At 52.7% G+C, this 16,981-nt stretch overlaps 5 protein-coding genes across 5 annotated transcripts; 2 read left to right on the forward strand and 3 right to left on the reverse strand.

Annotated features, from left to right (window-relative positions):
* The first annotated feature begins 954 nt into the window (after positions 1-954).
* On the forward strand, positions 955-5,201 carry BO95DRAFT_477170 (uncharacterized protein). Its single transcript, XM_025589974.1, has 2 exons — positions 955-2,659; positions 3,168-5,201. Exons 1-2 carry the CDS (start codon positions 1,330-1,332, stop codon positions 4,973-4,975), a joined length of 3,138 nt encoding a protein of 1,045 aa, XP_025437064.1. The 5' UTR covers positions 955-1,329; the 3' UTR covers positions 4,976-5,201.
* On the reverse strand, positions 5,169-8,092 carry BO95DRAFT_447811 (VPS9 domain-containing protein). The gene is made up of 2 exons (XM_025587708.1): positions 7,431-8,092; positions 5,169-7,364 (listed from the first exon to the last, which is right to left on the reverse strand). The coding sequence occupies exons 1-2, from the start codon at positions 7,703-7,705 to the stop codon at positions 5,501-5,503; spliced, it is 2,139 nt and encodes a 712-aa protein (XP_025437065.1). The 5' UTR covers positions 7,706-8,092; the 3' UTR covers positions 5,169-5,500.
* Positions 8,093-8,421: 329 nt separating this feature from the next.
* Positions 8,422-10,251, forward strand: atg15 (triglyceride lipase ATG15; the record flags this gene model as incomplete). The annotated part of the gene is made up of 2 exons (XM_025581982.1): positions 8,422-8,622; positions 8,683-10,251. Coding segments are annotated over 2 exons (1,770 nt in total), but the record flags the coding sequence as incomplete, so codon positions are not given.
* Positions 10,252-10,848: 597 nt separating this feature from the next.
* On the reverse strand, positions 10,849-12,904 carry fgaCat (catalase easC). Its single transcript, XM_025587709.1, has 3 exons — positions 12,749-12,904; positions 12,610-12,662; positions 10,849-12,535 (listed from the first exon to the last, which is right to left on the reverse strand). The coding sequence occupies exons 1-3, from the start codon at positions 12,768-12,770 to the stop codon at positions 11,105-11,107; spliced, it is 1,506 nt and encodes a 501-aa protein (XP_025437067.1). The 5' UTR covers positions 12,771-12,904; the 3' UTR covers positions 10,849-11,104.
* A 1,840-nt stretch (positions 12,905-14,744) lies between these two features.
* On the reverse strand, positions 14,745-15,193 carry BO95DRAFT_436599 (uncharacterized protein; the record flags this gene model as incomplete). The annotated part of the gene is made up of 2 exons (XM_025585244.1): positions 14,745-15,022; positions 15,160-15,193. 2 exons carry the CDS (start codon positions 15,191-15,193, stop codon positions 14,745-14,747), a joined length of 312 nt encoding a protein of 103 aa, XP_025437068.1.
* Positions 15,194-16,981: the final 1,788 nt, after the last annotated feature.

The following is a 16,981-nucleotide window of genomic DNA, read 5'->3' on the forward strand; positions in this document are numbered from 1 at the left end:
AGATACGTACCATTTGACAGTTTGTCTGACAAGCCGATGACATCCGATGCTGACTACAAGAGGATTTGAGAGGTATTCTAGAGCAAAGCGGCTGAGCTGGGTGAAAAGGGTGTGTGTTCGCAGGAAGGAAGCAATGCTCAGGTCGCAGCTAATCGTTAGGCTTCTTCCGCGTCACAGAATGCAGCAACGGGAATCAAGTGCTAATCGCGGTCCGCAACTTCACAAAGAATCGTGAAGTTTCCCAGAGAGGTGTTCCGAAATGTGAAAAGTATTGATGTCAAAACCAGCCTGCCAGCAGGTGTCTGCCAACCCTTTCAAAAGCCAGGAAGGGGAGGTGTATGGCGCGGGTTTTTTGTATTTGGATTTGACGCTGTACGACTTTCGGGGAGGGGAGGGGAGAGAGGGGAGAGACCCCACGACAATCGGAGTAAAGTGCAATCGTATGTATGTACAAGCGGCGAAAGAAAGAAGGAAAAGGAGGACAAGAAAAAAAAGCAGAAAGAAAAAGAGGGGAGACAGTGAGGGATGGAAGGAGGAGGTGAGCCTTGCAGCTCAGGGATGAAGCACGAAGACAGAGGGAGGTTCGAGGCTGGCTGATGACAATGATGACGGGATAGAGGAATGGGATGGGAGGAGTAGGAGGAGGGAGGAGGAGGAGGAAGAGGAGACAACGGATACCTTAACATACAGTACTTACTCGAATTAGAGTAACAGACAGGCTGCCCTGGAGTGTAAGTTACCCCGTAAGTACATACCATAGTATGTAATCTACAGCCTGAGGTGAGTTCTGTTGAGGTGTCCGGGGCGCCCGATGGCTTGAAAGGGCTTAGCATCATGGCGGTTTCGGCGGTTTGTCTGGCTAAATTGAGTTTAGCGTGGAGAGTCGGTAACGTGCTTGAGACTTGAGACACTACGGATACTAAGGTAAGGATGAATCCATCCTCAATCCTCCATCATCCCGATAACTCACTATCAGCCCTCCATTATTGGTCACTCTTCACTCGTGCAGTTATCTATATTCTCTAGGACTTTCTTTCTCTCTCAAGCAGCTGCTGGTGCCTCAGAAGGCCAGTGTTTGAGAATATTTGAACAAGACAAAAAAGAGAAAGAAAGAAAGAAAGAAAGAAAGAAAGAAACAGAAGAAGAAAAAGGTCTTATCTGGACGAGACCCCAAGAGGAGACCCGAAAGTCTGCATGCAGTACCGTGTCTGATTTTCCAGCCAGATTCAACCACTCTAAATGGCCACTCCCCATGGGACCTTAATTTGCCTTCGTCATACATTGTCACTGAATAGATAAGGTTCTCAGGTTCCAAAAATTCAGATCTTCATGGCATCTGTTCCTTCGGCTTCCTTCTTCTCCTTGCCGCTTCCTCCATGGCAGCAACCTCAGAGTGCACGGGTGGCTAAATATGAGGCCAAAAAGCGCAAGAAGACCCTTGATGACTGGGGTGACAATGATGATGACGACCTAGGAGAAACCACCGATGCTGCTTCGGAAGTTGCGCTGCCTGCGCCATCTCTGACTTTGTCACCAGATGAAGCTCATCAATACCGCGTTGCGGGCTTGTCTTTCGACCAGGAATTACCGGGCGGCAAGTTTCCGCATGCACCTGCACAAACCCAGTCTTCCACTCGACAGACGCGGGAAGGGGTGCTTGAAAAGCTATCCTCTCTCTCTTCTCCCATATATCCCCCCCAGTCTGCTGCTCATCAGGGTAACCTCCGTCTGCAGCACCTGGCTGTGCTGACATCCATATTGCACCGCTGTCTTCTTCAAAGGGACTATGTCCGAGCGGGAAGAGCCTGGGGACTACTTCTCCGAGAAGAATTCAATGGAAGACCGATCGATGCGCGGACTGAGGGGAGATGGGGAATTGGTGCGGAAATTCTGCTCCGGCGCGGCCGTCAAATCGCAGACATGGCTGCTGAAAATGGCAGCGACAACGGCGGTTCCCAGTCACCAGGGTCGGGTCCACAGCTCATGTTCACAAGGAAGGGCTTTGAGGATGCCAAGAAGTATTATGAGAGGCTGATCATCCAGCATCCATACCGGAAGGCTTCTCCAGACTCCATCAGCTCATTGCATTTCTACCCTGCCATGTTCGGCCTCTGGGTTTATGTGGCCCAGGAGGAGAGCGAGGTTGGTCGACAGAACATCTGGATTCGTCATACCGATGAATACGGACAGCATTCGGAGGATGAAGATCTTGCCTCCGACCACAACGGCCATCGTGATTCCAAGGAAAGGGCCCACGCGCTCATTGCCGACGTGCGCAAAGCAGAGCTCAATCAAGCGCAAAAGATTGCGGGGAGAATGGATGAGATTCTTGGCTCTCCGCCCTATTCGGATTCTCCAGAATTGTTAGAGCTTAGGGGAATGGTGTCACGCTGGATTGCTGATCTATTTGTGTCCTCCGTGCCTGGAGGCCAGACTGACCACGACTACTATACCGATGACGAGGATGAAGACTCGATGTCCGACAACATGCAGTATTCGATCCAGGATAGACGCGAACGTAGACTTGCGATGGAAAAGCGTGCGTCCGAGACTCAGAAGTCCGAAGAATTCTTCCACAAAGCCAAGCAGCGTGGCAAGGGGGTAACTTCTACTCTTGATGACTTACACATTGATGATAACGAGTCGATGGGCTATTGGAGTTAGTGTTATCTGTATGACTTAGTTGGTGCATGTTGTTGGTGCAAAACATGATGGTGTGAATATATGTAACGGCATCTCCCCAGACCGGTCTACATGAAAATCCCAATGTAAAATCAGATCTCCACTTCAAAACTTCCAATAATGAGACTAGCATACAACCAAACATATGAGGGAACAAACGCATCCATAAAACGAGGCATCCATCTGGCTACTCTTATCGATGTACATACAGGGCTTTGCTGTACTGTACCACGTGACCCCGTGGCTGCCTCGTGTGCCTGACGAAAGAATCCAACGCGTTGACCAACTTGATTCGACCACTTTTCCAGACTCATGACTGCCACGACGCTACGACCATGTTACAATTCTGATTCTCGACATATGTAATTGTTGTGATGTGTACAGGTTGAGCATTCACCGAAGACGCTTTTCATGAACCTGCTGAAAGAGATTATTCTGCCCGACTCTGATTTCTCGACCGTTGAGCCTTGCTCCACCACTGTCAGTGACGATGGGCGTGGGAGACTATGTGCATGCCAGACCACCCGGCGCCCAACCGCGATCTCGCACAAGTGAAAACCAACCCCAAAATCATGATCAAAATCTCTCATCCCGACAGGCCTTAGCAGCCCAAGCAAGGGTTGAAGTACCGTCCACCAACCTGATTGCTCCGGTACCACTACCGGGCAATCAAGCCAACCTATTTGAGCACTATGCGCAGCAGCCGCAACCACCACCAGTCGAAGACGCCGCGCACAGGGACATGTTCGACACCGACGTGGAGGGAATTGATGACTCGACCATCGCAGCAACCAGCGTGTTAGGATTCGACGACATTTCCCCTCAGTATCAATTATCATCCACAGCGCAGCATCACGCCGCCCCCGACCCGAAGATATTCCAACCGCACCCGTCCCAGTCTCATCCCCCGCAACGCTCGCACGATGCCAATTGGTACGCGAGCTTTGGCGACAACGCCCCGAAGTCGGCTGGCTTCGACTCAGGGGATGCGGCCGACGATGCCGAGAGCCAGTTAACCTCCGTCGTCGGGGATGATGAGCAGTCCGACACGACCGAGGACGCCGCGGATTATGCCCGGCGCTACAGGTCGTCAACCACGACGGCCAACGAACCCCTGAGCAAACGTCTGCAGAATTTCTGGAGCGCCAGCCGTCGCACCTATCAGAATCCCACCGAGGACGCTCCCGCCGCGATCCCCGCCGTGTACCTGGAGCCGGCTAAGGCTTCCGGTCCTGGAACACTGCGGCAAGCCCACTCCGACTCCAGGATGATGACCGCCAGTCAGGTCTTGCCCCTAGCCGGCGGCAACAGCCGAAAGGTCACTCTCCCACGCAGCGTGACAGCGACTCCCCGGACGAGGTTCAGCCCCCCGAAGCCCACCCTCCTGGAACAGTTAGATTTGACCCCGACCCGCCGGACGTCTGGACCACGCCCCCAGCCAGGCAAGGACGTGGCAGGCGGAGTCGGTCATTACCAGCGTCACCACCATCACCACCACCACCACCACCAACAACAACAACAACAGAATCAGGATCAGAATCATCGCGACATCGCGGAGGAGTACGGCCTTTTCGACAGTGACTTCAGGAGACGAGGGAGCCTGCCCCCGCTGAGTGCCTTTGACATCACCAACATCGACGACCTGGACAACGACCACGATGATAATCACGACCACAACAAAGACGACCACGACCACGACCACGATCCCATCAACGACCCTTTCTCCCGCCGCCTATCTGTCCAGCGCATCAGCCCAGACAGCAGCTCCAGCCCGGAACTCCAAGAAGACCCCTCTTCCAGAAAGCGCCAGCTTGAACCCGACTACCCGCCCGAAGTCCTCCGCCAAAAATCCTTCGCGGACCTCCAATCCGAACCCTTCGACCATATCCCCAACTCCTCCGCTGCCACCCCCGCAGAAACAAAAACCACGCCACCTCCCCCAGTATTCTCAACAACCCCAAGCATCGCGCCTCCCGGACCCGACACGAAAGCCGAGGAGAAGATGTCGCACCTGTTGAGTCTCGCCGACAAGGACCGCCGGGAGTTCTTCTCCGGCCTGACGATGGACGCATGGGAGGACTACGGCGACCTCCTCATCGACCAGTTCTCCGCGACGTTGACGAAGATGAAGGATCTGCGGCGCGCGCGCCGACGGACCGCCGCCGTCTTCGAGGCGGAGATCCGGAGACGGCACGAGCTGGTCGAGGAGCAATCCGCCGAGTTGTCCCGGAAGCTCAAGGATATGAAAAGTGGTGGGACGGAGGTTCTTCGGGGGCGGTCCCCTACTCAGTGAGAGTTGCCGAAAAGGTAGAGAAGGGAGTGAGTGTGCTTCTTTCATGTGTATGTGAGGTCGGAAGAGGAAGAGGCTCAAATTTGCATTTTGCAGCAGGCTTTTAGTCTTATTGTTTGATTCCCTGGATGGGCAGATGGGAATACCAGCTCTAATATGTGCTTCGATGGGGTTCATGGCATTTTCGTGTTTCTTCCTCTTTCTTAACAATACACAAATATCAATATACCCCCGTCTACGTGATAGACCCTTTCTCGGAGAAAAAGAAGATGAAGAAGCTTCGCATTGTTGGTCCTGAGAAAAATGCTAGACAAAAAACTTGATAATATGCCCGACTGGCTGGAAAATGCAACATGCTTGGTTTGGGACCACTGAACGCCAGCAGTGATCCCACAATCTCACAGAGAACCAACCGATCACAAAGGAACGTCAAGGATCACTACGTCCCACGCCATGGAGATGATAATACACGGAATCAATATAAGAGAAATTCAAAATGAGTGTTGTAGCTGCGCCGACAGCATTGCGTCAGTTCGAGGTCTGCTTCGATAATGCTGCAGCAAGCCGCTTGTAATCCTCAAGAAGGGTAGACACATCTGCGATGGTCATTTCGCTGGCGTTCTGCATCTGCACAAAACGTTGAATAGGCGGGTCAACTTTGGGCGGCTCGGGCTTCGGATCAGTTTTCGATGAGGTACTGTGGATGGAGGATGAAGAGTCGCGGGAGACGATCGATTGCCTGATTCTCTCGGTCGGGGTGTTGGGGGATGAGAAGGTGGTGCTCGGTGTTTCCGGAGCAGCACGGCTGAAGCTTCTGATCATGCCAGGAATGTGATTAAGTGGGTTGAGCGTGTTCCCAAAGCTCCGCATGGATTCGAGGGGCGTAGGTGTCGATGTTGACGAGGACATTGCAGGCGATGCCTGAGACTCATCTTTCTGCAGACCTGAAGAGACGCCCGTCTTCCTAACGCTACCCTGCGTCCGAACGCTGTCCGCACTTCGATCGCGAGGCGTTCTCTGACCACCAACCAACCCTAAGAGAGTGTCTTCTGCTTTGGAGCCAATTCGCCGCAGTTGCGGTCGATCAGTGGCACGAGGCTCGCGGGCTGCATTGATATCAGGGTTCAGACTGCTCTCAGACGCAATCGGCGACGTAACCAGACGTCGAGCTTCTGCTAGTGTCTTTGGCACAACTGCGTTTCCTCCGTCTTTGGTAGCAAACTGAGTAGTTTGTAATTCTTTCAAGCGACCAAAAAGGAAGTTGAAACTGCTGTCCAACGATGCACCTATATTTTTCAAGCCCTGATCTGCGGTGTTACGGACTGCGTCGTTCGCAGCACCAAGCACCTTCGCAGGAGGCTGGAATAGGTTATTCAGCCGGCCTTGTTGAGTATTTCTCGTAGACTGTGTTCTGGGAAATGCGGCTGATGCTCCTGGTCCAGCTGGCCACGATAGTTCGGGCGAGGCAGTCGCTGATGTGACCGACGACACTGGTGTGTCCTTGGTAGGCTGAGGGGAGTCAGTCTTCGTGACTGTCGTCGAATCATCACTCGAGGGTTTGGTCTGGTCTTCATGCAGCGCTCCTCCGCGGAGGTCAGACAGATCTACATTCTCGAGGAAGCTAATAGCGGCCTCAAGATTCGTCAAACAGTATGCGGTCTCACCATCCATCTTACTGGATGATCGGAATCGCTGTATGAAGAGCAGATTGCTTATGACGTTCATCCCTTCGGGAGGGCTGGTGATGAGACAGTAGATCAAAGTAGGTAGAATCTCATCGGCAGACGATGATGACGGCAGTAACTTAGTCAGAGCATCAACTATGGCCTTGTGCGCGGCGGCCAGTTGTTGAAGCTTGCCTAAAGGATATTTCTCGTCGTTCATCTTTGCTAGGCAATCACGGGCGATCGAAAGACAGTCATCGGCCTCTTTCTGCTTCTCCTCACTGATAGAGCTTACATCGAGCTCTATCCCAAGATCTTTTAGGTTTATGCCAACCAGGAGAAGCGCCGCCGTCTTTGAGCGTAACTTTTCGTCCCTAATTTCATCCAGGGTGCTTTTGTGCCTCCATAACTTGTCATAAATGCTCTCGCAAGCCCTCCGCTCTACAGCCTCCTCCAGAGCAATGCGCTTGGACGCTAGGTGCTTCCGAGCGATCCTCTTTTCTGTCACTTCCGAGGCAGTCAGCATCTGCCGCCCATCCGAGCCCTGAGTGTTCGAGTTCCCTCTGCTGCCGTACGGCGACGGATCACGATTTATGCGTGACGCAAGAGCTGATATATGGGTAGCGATATGTGCCTCGGCCCGTTCGTAGAATTCTTGGAAGCGATCTGATACCCTGTCGGCCGTTGGCGGTGACGAGTGGACTTTGGCAGTGAGGGAGTTGACGAATCTGCATAACATCATATTAGCAATCGTGTTGATCAAGACTAGCGGCAGCCTAGCAAAAAGACTGTACCTATCGGTAAGACTGATCAGCTCGATGGGAAGCTCTTCCGTGTGGTCTTGCATGCCTCGCGAGAGAACCGACGTTTCCTCTCCATGTCCGTCCTCGTCGTGTGTCAAGTCCGGGGAGCCGGTCTTTTCAAACAGGTCTGGGCCGGAATCCTGCTCATCTTCTGCTGACGATAGAGGCAAAGGAAGCGATTCCGAGTCTACCAGTTCTGGAATTGCCACCGACTGGACGGTCTTGGCTCTGGAGCGGATGAAAGGGCTGGGCTCAGATGAATCCATTCTAGGGAACGAGCGCGCAGTATGGAGGCGTGGTTTTCCAACGCCATGATCGGGAGTGTTGACTGACATAGTTCCTGCAGTCAAACCTTTGAATTGTGATATTAGGTCAAGTGATGGAGCCTTCACGTCCAGGTGATAGGCGTATGCAGATCGATGTATGTATGGGGGGGGGGGCCAGTGCGTTAGACTAGATGACAGCTGGAAATCCCCAAGTGGGATAGAAACCCAATGGAAAACAGACACAAATAAGAGAAAGAAATGCAGATGAAAGGAGATCAATCGAGTTTTAAGAGAAGAACACTCGCACAAGCATGATGAAAGACAGCAATCCACAGCGGCGCAGGAGTACCACTATGGAGATCGGCCTGCCCGTCAGTCAGCACTCGATGTATAAGTTAGGAAGAGAATCACCAGGCCGGGACGGGAATTGTCAACAACTTCCGCCTTGGGAAAGGAACGGGACGGGGAGAGGGGGAAGGTCACGTGGGCGGGCAGTGAGGACCTCCGCATTAATGATAACTAAGTTATGAGGTGCGTCATTCACCGCCTCCCCATTGATAAGTCAGGTCAAGGCAAGTCAGGTCAGTAGGTCAGTTACCGCGGAACAGTAGATCGCCATCTCCGTTCGACTTGGATCACTCCTCTTGCCTCTGCAAGCACCCATCCCTGCATCCCCATATCTTCTTCTCCTCCTCTCTCCCCCCACGCATATCGCTATGAACAGCTATCGAGGACGAGCGAGAAAACGTTCCCTCTGGGATACTAAGATCTCGGATCTTTTCTGGCCTGTAGCACTGCTCCCAGGCCTTGTCTCCGCTTATCAGCCCGTATACTTCGGCTCCCGACAATCGTCGCCCTTTCTTCCCCCCCAGATCCCTTTAGCGGACTCACCATCGCTATCCGGCACCCATGAATTTGTAAGTCGGACAGATCTGTGCTGCAACCCTGTCTTTGTCGTACGGCCACTGATCAAGTAGACACTTCGCCACTTATTCCATCGAGGGACGTATCAAGACCCCAATCTCCACCTAAGGCTGGACATCCAGCCAGAGACCCGTCTTCTGGCCGTCTCAGAGGATGGCCTTGAATCCGAACCTGTCGCCGTCAATACCCCGCTGCTTGCAACTTCCGAGCCACTCACCATCCAACGGCTCGCAGATCGACGTCTTTCAGTTATCGATGATTATCTATCAGCCGCCAGGTCCTCGGGATCGGCGGTGGCTTTGTCACCAGAGGCTTGGGTCATGGATACGCTGGCCGGCCCCAACGTTACAGATAAAAACACAGTCATTACGATGGCGAAGATGACTGCAAATGATTATATCGAAGAGCCAGGTACGGGTGAATGGCAAGATATACATGGTCGCTTCAATCATTCCGGGAGTTTTGGGTGGCAGGGTGACGGGCTACGAGGGCACGTCTACGCCGACCAGACAAACAGTACTGTCGTCATTTCTATCAAAGGCACATCGCCGGCGGTTTTCGACGGAGAGGGCACTACCACAAATGATAAGCTCAACGATAATCTTATGTTCAGCTGCTGTTGTGGGCAGGGAGGTTCATATCTCTGGCGCCAGGTGTGCGATTGCCAGACATCGCTGTATACGGCCAATCTCACGTGCATCGTCGAGGCAATGCAGGACGAAAATCGATACTACCGTGCTTCGCTGGACCTTTACTCGAACGTGATCGAAATGTACCCAGATGCCAACATATGGCTAGCAGGCCATTCTTTGGGTGGCGCCGTGGCCAGCTTACTAGGCCTGACGGTCGGCGTACCAGCGGTCACCTTTGAGGCCGTGCCAGAAGCCCTACCTGCCGCTCGCCTTGGTCTTCCCAGCCCCCCAGGTCATGATTCACGATTCCCTCAGTCGCGCAAGTTCACCGGGTCTTACCACTTCGGCCACACTGCAGACCCCGTGTACATGGGGACATGCAACGGCGTTAGTTCTGTATGCACGTGGGGTGGTTATGCCATGGAGTCAGCATGCCACACGGGTCAGATGTGTGTTTATGACACCGTGGAAGACAAAGGCTGGCGTGTCGGGATGACCAGACACCGCATCCAATTCATTATCTCTAACGTTCTTGAGGACTATGATGATTTGCCGCCTTGCGCCCCCGAGGAAGAATGCTATGACTGCGAACTCTGGAAGTTCTTCCGCAGCAACGGCTCCGAGATCACCACGACGACGACCACGGCCACATCTACGTCGACTTCCTTCTCCAGTACCCGAACATCGACCTGCAAGACCCCAGGATGGTGGGGATGCTTAGACAAGACAACCACAACAGAGCCACCAACGACGACCACATCGACATCTACATCCACCTGCAAGACTCCAGGATGGTTCGGCTGTAAAGACGCGACCACTACCTCAGACGCGACCAGCGCACCATCCATCACGACCACCGAACCCATCTCAGCAACCACCACTTGCAAGCATCCCGGCTGGTTCGGCTGTCGCGACCCCACCTCCACAAGAACCGCCACAGCCACAGCCTCCAGGACGCCGCCTCCCGACACGACCTCCAAATGCGGCAAGCCCGGCTTCTTCTGGGGTTGCTGGGACGCTCCGACCCCGCACGAACATCTGATCACTCCTGCCCCTACTCTCCCTTCCTAGAGGGGCCCATCCATTCAGCATCTTTCCGCCCTCAACTCAAGCCCTGCGGCTCCATTCCACCACCGCAGAACTCCCTCCAAATCTAGAATTCTGGTCTGTTTTGACTATCATCGCATCCAAGACTTGAGCCCTCGCAAGGGGCCGTCGAATTTGTATTTCCGAGCGGGCGCAACATGTGCAACTACTATTTGCTTTTTCTTTCCAAGTTATTTTGAGCATTTCATTCTGGGTCTTCTTGGTTAACCCTTCACATTCTTCTGTTGACAAACATTTGCTAGGGTCTGGAAACGGTAGGTTTGTCGCTTTCTTTACTTGGGCACAGTTGCATTTACTTTCTGGAATAAAGCTCCTTGGCTTGCGATGTGCGTGTCCTTCCATCCTTGTGCTGTGTGCTGTTCTGGGCGTTTTCTTGGGGACTACATCATATCAAAGTCATATATATATCTACATACACGCAATATCTTGAGAGATCATTCAAATTGCCTCTTGTCCGTTACTGGTACTACCAAGGAACCACGACACTATTGCAACCTCAACACATGGGACTGCTGGAGAGCTACGTATACACTGACACTCTTGAAAGAAATACGAGACAAAGCTAAAAGAGAATTGTCAAAGGTATCATTTCAGATCAAGGAACTTCGTGAGGGTGCTTCTGTCACATTTACAGAGGAAAAAGACACAGGCTGGATCATCGCTAAATGGAGTGGGCGACTTTCGTGGGCTCTTTTGCTGGGGCAGTAAGAAAGGCCAAAAGAAAGCGAATACTGATTTACAGACGGGCAGACTTGACCCCAGTGGCCTTGGCCTCCGTCGACTTCTCGATGCGGGCACCGAGGTCGGGGTTGACCTTCTTGAACATGGCATAGGTGGCCTGGCGAACGCGCTCGTGGGCAGCCGAGAGATGGGAAGCGACGTTGTGGACAAAGTTGTCTTGCTGACCGGGCTGGCGGCCGAGGACCTGCCAGAGACCGTTTGCCTGAGCATAATCGTCGTCGGTGATGGGGAGCTGCTCCGTGACAATCGAGCCCGTCCACTTCTCGTGCTCCTGGCTGGCCTTGACGGGCTGGTAGCGGTAGGGGCGGAAGGTGGAGGGGTAGTTGGGGTTGGCGCCGTAGTTGCCGTTGACGTTCATGTAGCCGTCGCGCTGCCAGGGGCTGAAGGCCCGGAGCGGGCAGTTGACGGGGATTTGCTCGTAGTTGCCGCCCAGACGGTGGCGGTGGGTGTCAGGGTAGGAGAAGAGGCGGGATTGGAGGACGGGGTCGGCCGAGGGCTCGACGCCGGGGACCATGTGCGAAGGGGAGAAAGCGGCCTGCTCAACCTCGGCGAAGTAGTTCTCGGGGTTCTTGTTCAGGGTGAACTTGCCGAAGCGGCGCAGGGGTACTTCGCTCTGCGGCCAGACCTTGGTCAAATCAAAGACGTTCCAACGGAACTTCTCAGCTTGCTCGGGGCTCAGGACCTGGACGTAGCAAGTCCAGGAGGGGTTCTCGCCGCGCTGGATGGCGTCGAACAGGTCCTGAGTGTGCCAATCCGGGTTTTCAGCGGCCAGATGAGTGGCCTGCTCATTGTTGAAGGTCTTGTTGCCCTGGTCGGTCTTCATGTGAATCTGGACGTAGTTGAAAGTACCGTCAGGCTTGATCCACTTGTAGGTGTGACCGGAGTAGCCGTTCATGTGGCGGTAGGAGTAAGGAGTACCGCGGTCGCTGAAGAGGTGCATGACTTGGTGGACGGCCTCGTGGTGGGTGGACAGGTAGTCCCAGAACATGGTAGCATCCTTGAGGTTGGTCTGAGGGTTGCGCTTCTGGGTGTGGATGAAGATGGGGAACTTGGCGGGATCACGAAGGAAGAACACAGGGGTGTTGTTGAAGACCCAGTCCCAGTTACCCTCATCGGTGTAGAACTTGATGGCGAAACCACGGGGATCACGAGCGCTGTCAGGCGAGCCCTTCTCGCCTCCAACGGTGGAAAAACGAGTGAAGCACTTTGTCTTCTTGCCCACGCCCTTCAGCATGTCAATGACCGTAATGTCGCTGATATCGTCGGTAACCTCAAACTCGCCGTAGGCGCCAGCACCCTTGGCGTGAACCACCCGCTCCGGAATACGTTCTCTGTCAAAGTGGGAAAGGAGGTCGATCAAGTGGAAGTCCTGGAGGAGCAGAGGGCCGTTGCGACCAACTCGTTGAGCGGCCTGGGGATCCATGACCTGGCGAGAAACTGTTAGCCATGGCGAATTCGACAAAGCAAGATCGATTGAGAGGGAAGCGAGGGTGCACGAACTGGGCAGCCATTGGAGGTAGTGTAAATTGGGGTCTCATTGTAGCGGTAGGTCTCTGGAGGTGGAAGTCAATGGTTAATTTGGTTTCTGACCTCAAGTTACGTATGGTGGGTGGTATGATGAGGAAGGAAGTGAACGTACTAGGCTCATTTTCTTTACCCATGGTGGATGGTGGGGAATATTATGGCTGAAGAAGATACAGTAATGACAGAGAATGGGTATATAGTCCTAATGGGAAGATAAAAGGACAAGACGAAAGGAAAATTGAGAAGAGGTATGTATAACTAGTAATCGTAGGATTGGTAAAAGAAGGGAGGACAGAGGCTGGGGGTAAGTAGGTAGTAAATATATGAATTTTCCGAAAAGAAAACACTAGACTCGGAAGGGCGGGATCTGAATGAATCCAGGAACCTCCCCCGGGCCTCCTCCCTCTCTTTCTTTCTTCCTCTCACATCGGATGGAGCTTGACCTTGGCTGGAGCCGACGATGAAGAGGAATAATGAGACTGGAGGCCAATGAAACTGGGGGAGAAGGTCAACAAGTTGCTGTTGGGGTCCACTTGCCAATCCATCTTTCCCGGCGCCGAGGTTAAAACAGCAGGTCTTTCCGCGGAGAGAGACTAAACCTACTGCAGATACCTTGAGCTCAGTTGCATTAACTGATAGAGAGAGCAACATTCATGATGATCGCAGTCATCCCCTCCAGCGATTACTCAGTTGACCTCTCTAGACATGCTCAAACAATAATAGTATTCGACCTACCACCCCCATATCAACGAAGACGCCAATTACCCCGCACCCACCGTGCCTTTCCCCAACTTCTCCGATCTCTGCGTCCCCTCTTTCCCCTCAATCCAGAGCCAATCACCACCCCTTGATTTTTGACGCCTATTCTCATGCCATACAATCCGGTGCAGATCATATCGATGGCCATCCTCGACGTCTACTGAGTATTTCCCAGTATTTGTGGAGGTATCGAGCCGGATGGCCCCCATGGCATGATGAAACGGCCCAGGAAAATGCATTGCGCTAGCCTAGAGACGATGCGCCCACACCCTGTCACCCTGTCCGCGACAATCGTTCTTAGTCAGTGGACCAGGCCAGCCACTGATTAGGTAGCTTAGAAACCTGCAGACTGCGACTCGAGTCCTGCACGCCCTCTTGTCTAGACCGCCCACTGAGTCGATATTACCAATCTACTTCATACAAACAAGGGACTAACGACTACGGGTAAATATCTCAATAATGAGCGCAAGTCCTACCCAATCGGGGTTAAGAGACAGCTCTCCAGCTGCATGATACTTCGCCGTGATTCACAGGCAAGATGATCATTACTATACGTCTCTGATGTCGTTACCTAATGTGGTTGTTGCATGCGACCCAATCGGTTGCGAGAAAGGAATTGGCAACGTCTGTACGGAGTACAGAGATACTCATAATCAAGTACTACCTAGTAAGTACAACAGCATACGCATAATAATCGCGAATCTTGAAGCCTTCGGAAACCCCCACTGGGGAACGGAACCAGCGGTGATCCAGTATCTGATCCGCTCGGAATCTGATAAAATGGTGATTGCGCTCTGGATTGTTGTTATGGAGACTGGATGGAAGCTGGAGGTCTAATACTTTGACGGCCGCACGTCAACTACGGGTCACCTCCACCCATCTTTCGATATGATGGTCTTTTCCATCATCTGAACCTCCAAGTCACAATTTCATCGAGGGGACCTTGTGTGATCAGACTTGTTTGGAAGCAGCAGTTCAACCAACCGGCGACGTCCAGTCTGCTGGCGGGGGATTCCCCTGCGGAAACCTCCGTTTTCCGAAGGCGGAATTTCCCCAGGACGCGCCCGCAATGGATTTCCACTCCCGATCTCGGAATCTCTTCCGGACAGGTCTCGCTTGCACCTGCATCTACCCCCTGGAATTCTTAAGAGTCGAACTACCGACAAGTCATACTAAGAAGCTTTGAACCAAGGCTTATGGTTTGGGAAAATTTGGGGAAAAAATCATACTAATACAGGAATCGACATGAACTCAAATATAGTCGATCGCAGCAGAAGATTAGGCCCGCATCAAACCGCATCACATCACATCATATCGTATCATATCGGCATCCAAACACCTCGCACCTCCAATTACCACCTCCGCGCGTTGTCGCCAGTCCGGTCGCCATTGATGCTGCTCAGAATGTCACTGGTCGACTGTCCGAGGCCCTTGGTCGTGTTTCCCACGCCCTCACTGGCTCCTCCGACCGTCTTGCCCAAGCCTTCGCCCACGCCGCCCACAGTCTTCCCCAGACCCTGAGTAGCTCCGCCGACCGTCTGGCCTACTCCGCCGACAAGACCGCCGACCGTATCTGTGAGGCCTCCGACAGTCTTGCCAAGGGTGTCTGTCAGCCCTTGCAAGAGGTTGACTAGTTAGCCCAGATTAGCAACCAGTGGGCGGCAGATTTGCCACAAAAGAGATCCAAAGGAAGCATTATAACTCCCTACGAAGGGGGGAGGGCGGAAGCCATTCTAACAAGGTATATATGAGATAGATGATACGTACCGTTGTTGTTGTTGTTGTTGTCTCCAGACGACATGATGCGTGTAGGATGGATATTATATGTTCGGTAAGTTTTGTTATCGACAGGGACTGATTAAGAGGAGTCTGGTTATGGTGGTTAGAGAAGTGGAATGATGGAAAAAAACCTAATGACACTGCTCTGAAGCATTCCTTTATAGAGCATGGTGGTGGGCATGCATCCCAGTACTCTTGCCACGGGCCGCGTGTGTGCAGCGATGATATCATTGTCTCGTGGAAACAAGAAGCACTGGTCACCAGCACCTTCTCACTCCAAATGCTCGGCCATGCTAGGTGATAGTAGGACCCTGAGCAAGATCCAGGGCCATGAGACGAGAGATGATGAAATAGGCTTCGAGGGATTATGACAGTGGCGTGTTGATCGGCTATTGTGTCGGCATGATTGGGCGGTGCGCAGTGTCACGTATATTGATATTGCGGTAACGAGCACGGTCGGAGCTCAGTGGTCAATCTGTATTGGCCCGCATCTCACAGGATGCATGGAGAATTCATGGCACATGGACACCAAGATGGTGAGACAGCCATTGCCAGTTTACGTCATGGCTGACTGATGGCCTATCTGATATCTGGCATTTCGCTTCAGCCGAACGGAACGAAGAACCAAGGGTCAGCCCTGTCGACAACGCATTGTGCTTTACTGAGTAAGTTTGTCTAGTTTTTACACTGCTCGTCGCAATCAGAAGCCACAATGATCCATCGATGATGCGTTGTGTTCAATCCTTCATCTTGTTGTTGGTCACCGTCAATGCCTGTGGCTTGATCTCATCAGAGGGCACGAACTATGCGAGTGTCCTGGCATCTTTCGAACTGGACATCAATATCTTGACCACTACTTACTTAACACAGGAGCCAAGATACAAGCGGAGCACATGCCTGCAGGAGACCATTTGTTGAACCGCGGGGCGAAGTAGACAGGACTGTAGGATACGGAGTGACAAGATATGACACCAGATCCTGGAGTGAGTAATCGGGATGAGAGTAGAAATTTTATCTGCTATAGTAGGACCACTCCACCTGCCTACCTGCCGGATCATAAGTATGAGTGAGGGCAAGGCTCAAGGGACGGGGTCCCGATCCTCTCCAATACCTGAAGAATGTCAAGACCAGGAATAGTCACGTGCCAACAAGCCACGAGGGAAAGCCGCATGAGGAATGGAAGGATCTGCAATCAATCAGTATCTACGAGGTACTGAGTATATCAACGGTGCAGGTGCAGTCATGACTATCTATCTACATCCAAACATTTTCAATTATTGTCTCTCCCCGCCAGACAGCTAAAATGCTTGGCTCAATTGATCAGCTGCTCATTTCCGTCGGGGTTGACATCCTCAGACCAACCAACTCCCAATTTTACTCATAACTTATAATTTTCTACCCCGCAAACTCTCTCTGCTTGCATGGCGTTGCTGTCAATTGGTTCTACAGCCCTTAGTCTTTCCCCTTCCCAACCACTGCATACTTCTAGAATCTGGTCAGCCGTCTATTAGTCCTTTGCCGACTGCCGATGAGTGAGATTTCACCACCCGTGAGTGGCGTTGGTGGAGTAGGCATCTAGTCGTGACCAGACATTAGACATTATGCCCAGTTCCTGCTCGGGCCCCGCCGCCGGTGCATAAAAATCTAACCCAACAACCGTCCCACTTTCCACCCATTCACCATTGCCAATTCGGCCGGGTGCGGAACGTCCCTGATTTTCTTTCCTCTCGTGTCTTTCCCCATTCTCAATCTGTTCTCCCGTTCAGTCACCTCTGACAATCTTACACCCTCTCTTTCCTCCCCCCCCCCC

Source organism: Aspergillus brunneoviolaceus (genome assembly GCF_003184695.1).
Source record: "Aspergillus brunneoviolaceus CBS 621.78 unplaced genomic scaffold BO95scaffold_98, whole genome shotgun sequence".
Classification (NCBI taxonomy): Eukaryota; Fungi; Ascomycota; class Eurotiomycetes; order Eurotiales; family Aspergillaceae; genus Aspergillus; species Aspergillus brunneoviolaceus.

Bases quoted from the DNA above. Each gene is read 5' to 3' on its own strand.
- BO95DRAFT_477170 (XM_025589974.1), top strand. From the start codon at position 1,330: ATGGCATCTGTTCCTTCGGCTTCCTTCTTCTCCTTGCCGCTTCCTCCA. The intron at 2,660-3,167 runs GTTAGTGTTATC...CACCACTGTCAG, and splicing joins CGAGTCGATGGGCTATTGGA to TGACGATGGGCGTGGGAGAC.
- BO95DRAFT_447811 (XM_025587708.1), bottom strand. From the start codon at position 7,705: ATGGATTCATCTGAGCCCAGCCCTTTCATCCGCTCCAGAGCCAAGACC. The intron at 7,365-7,430 runs GTACAGTCTTTT...GATGTTATGCAG, and splicing joins CTGATCAGTCTTACCGATAG to ATTCGTCAACTCCCTCACTG.
- fgaCat (XM_025587709.1), bottom strand. From the start codon at position 12,770: ATGGGTAAAGAAAATGAGCCTA. The intron at 12,663-12,748 runs GTACGTTCACTT...TTCCACCTCCAG, and splicing joins GGGTAAAGAAAATGAGCCTA to AGACCTACCGCTACAATGAG. The intron at 12,536-12,609 runs GTTCGTGCACCC...GTTTCTCGCCAG, and splicing joins CTACCTCCAATGGCTGCCCA to GTCATGGATCCCCAGGCCGC.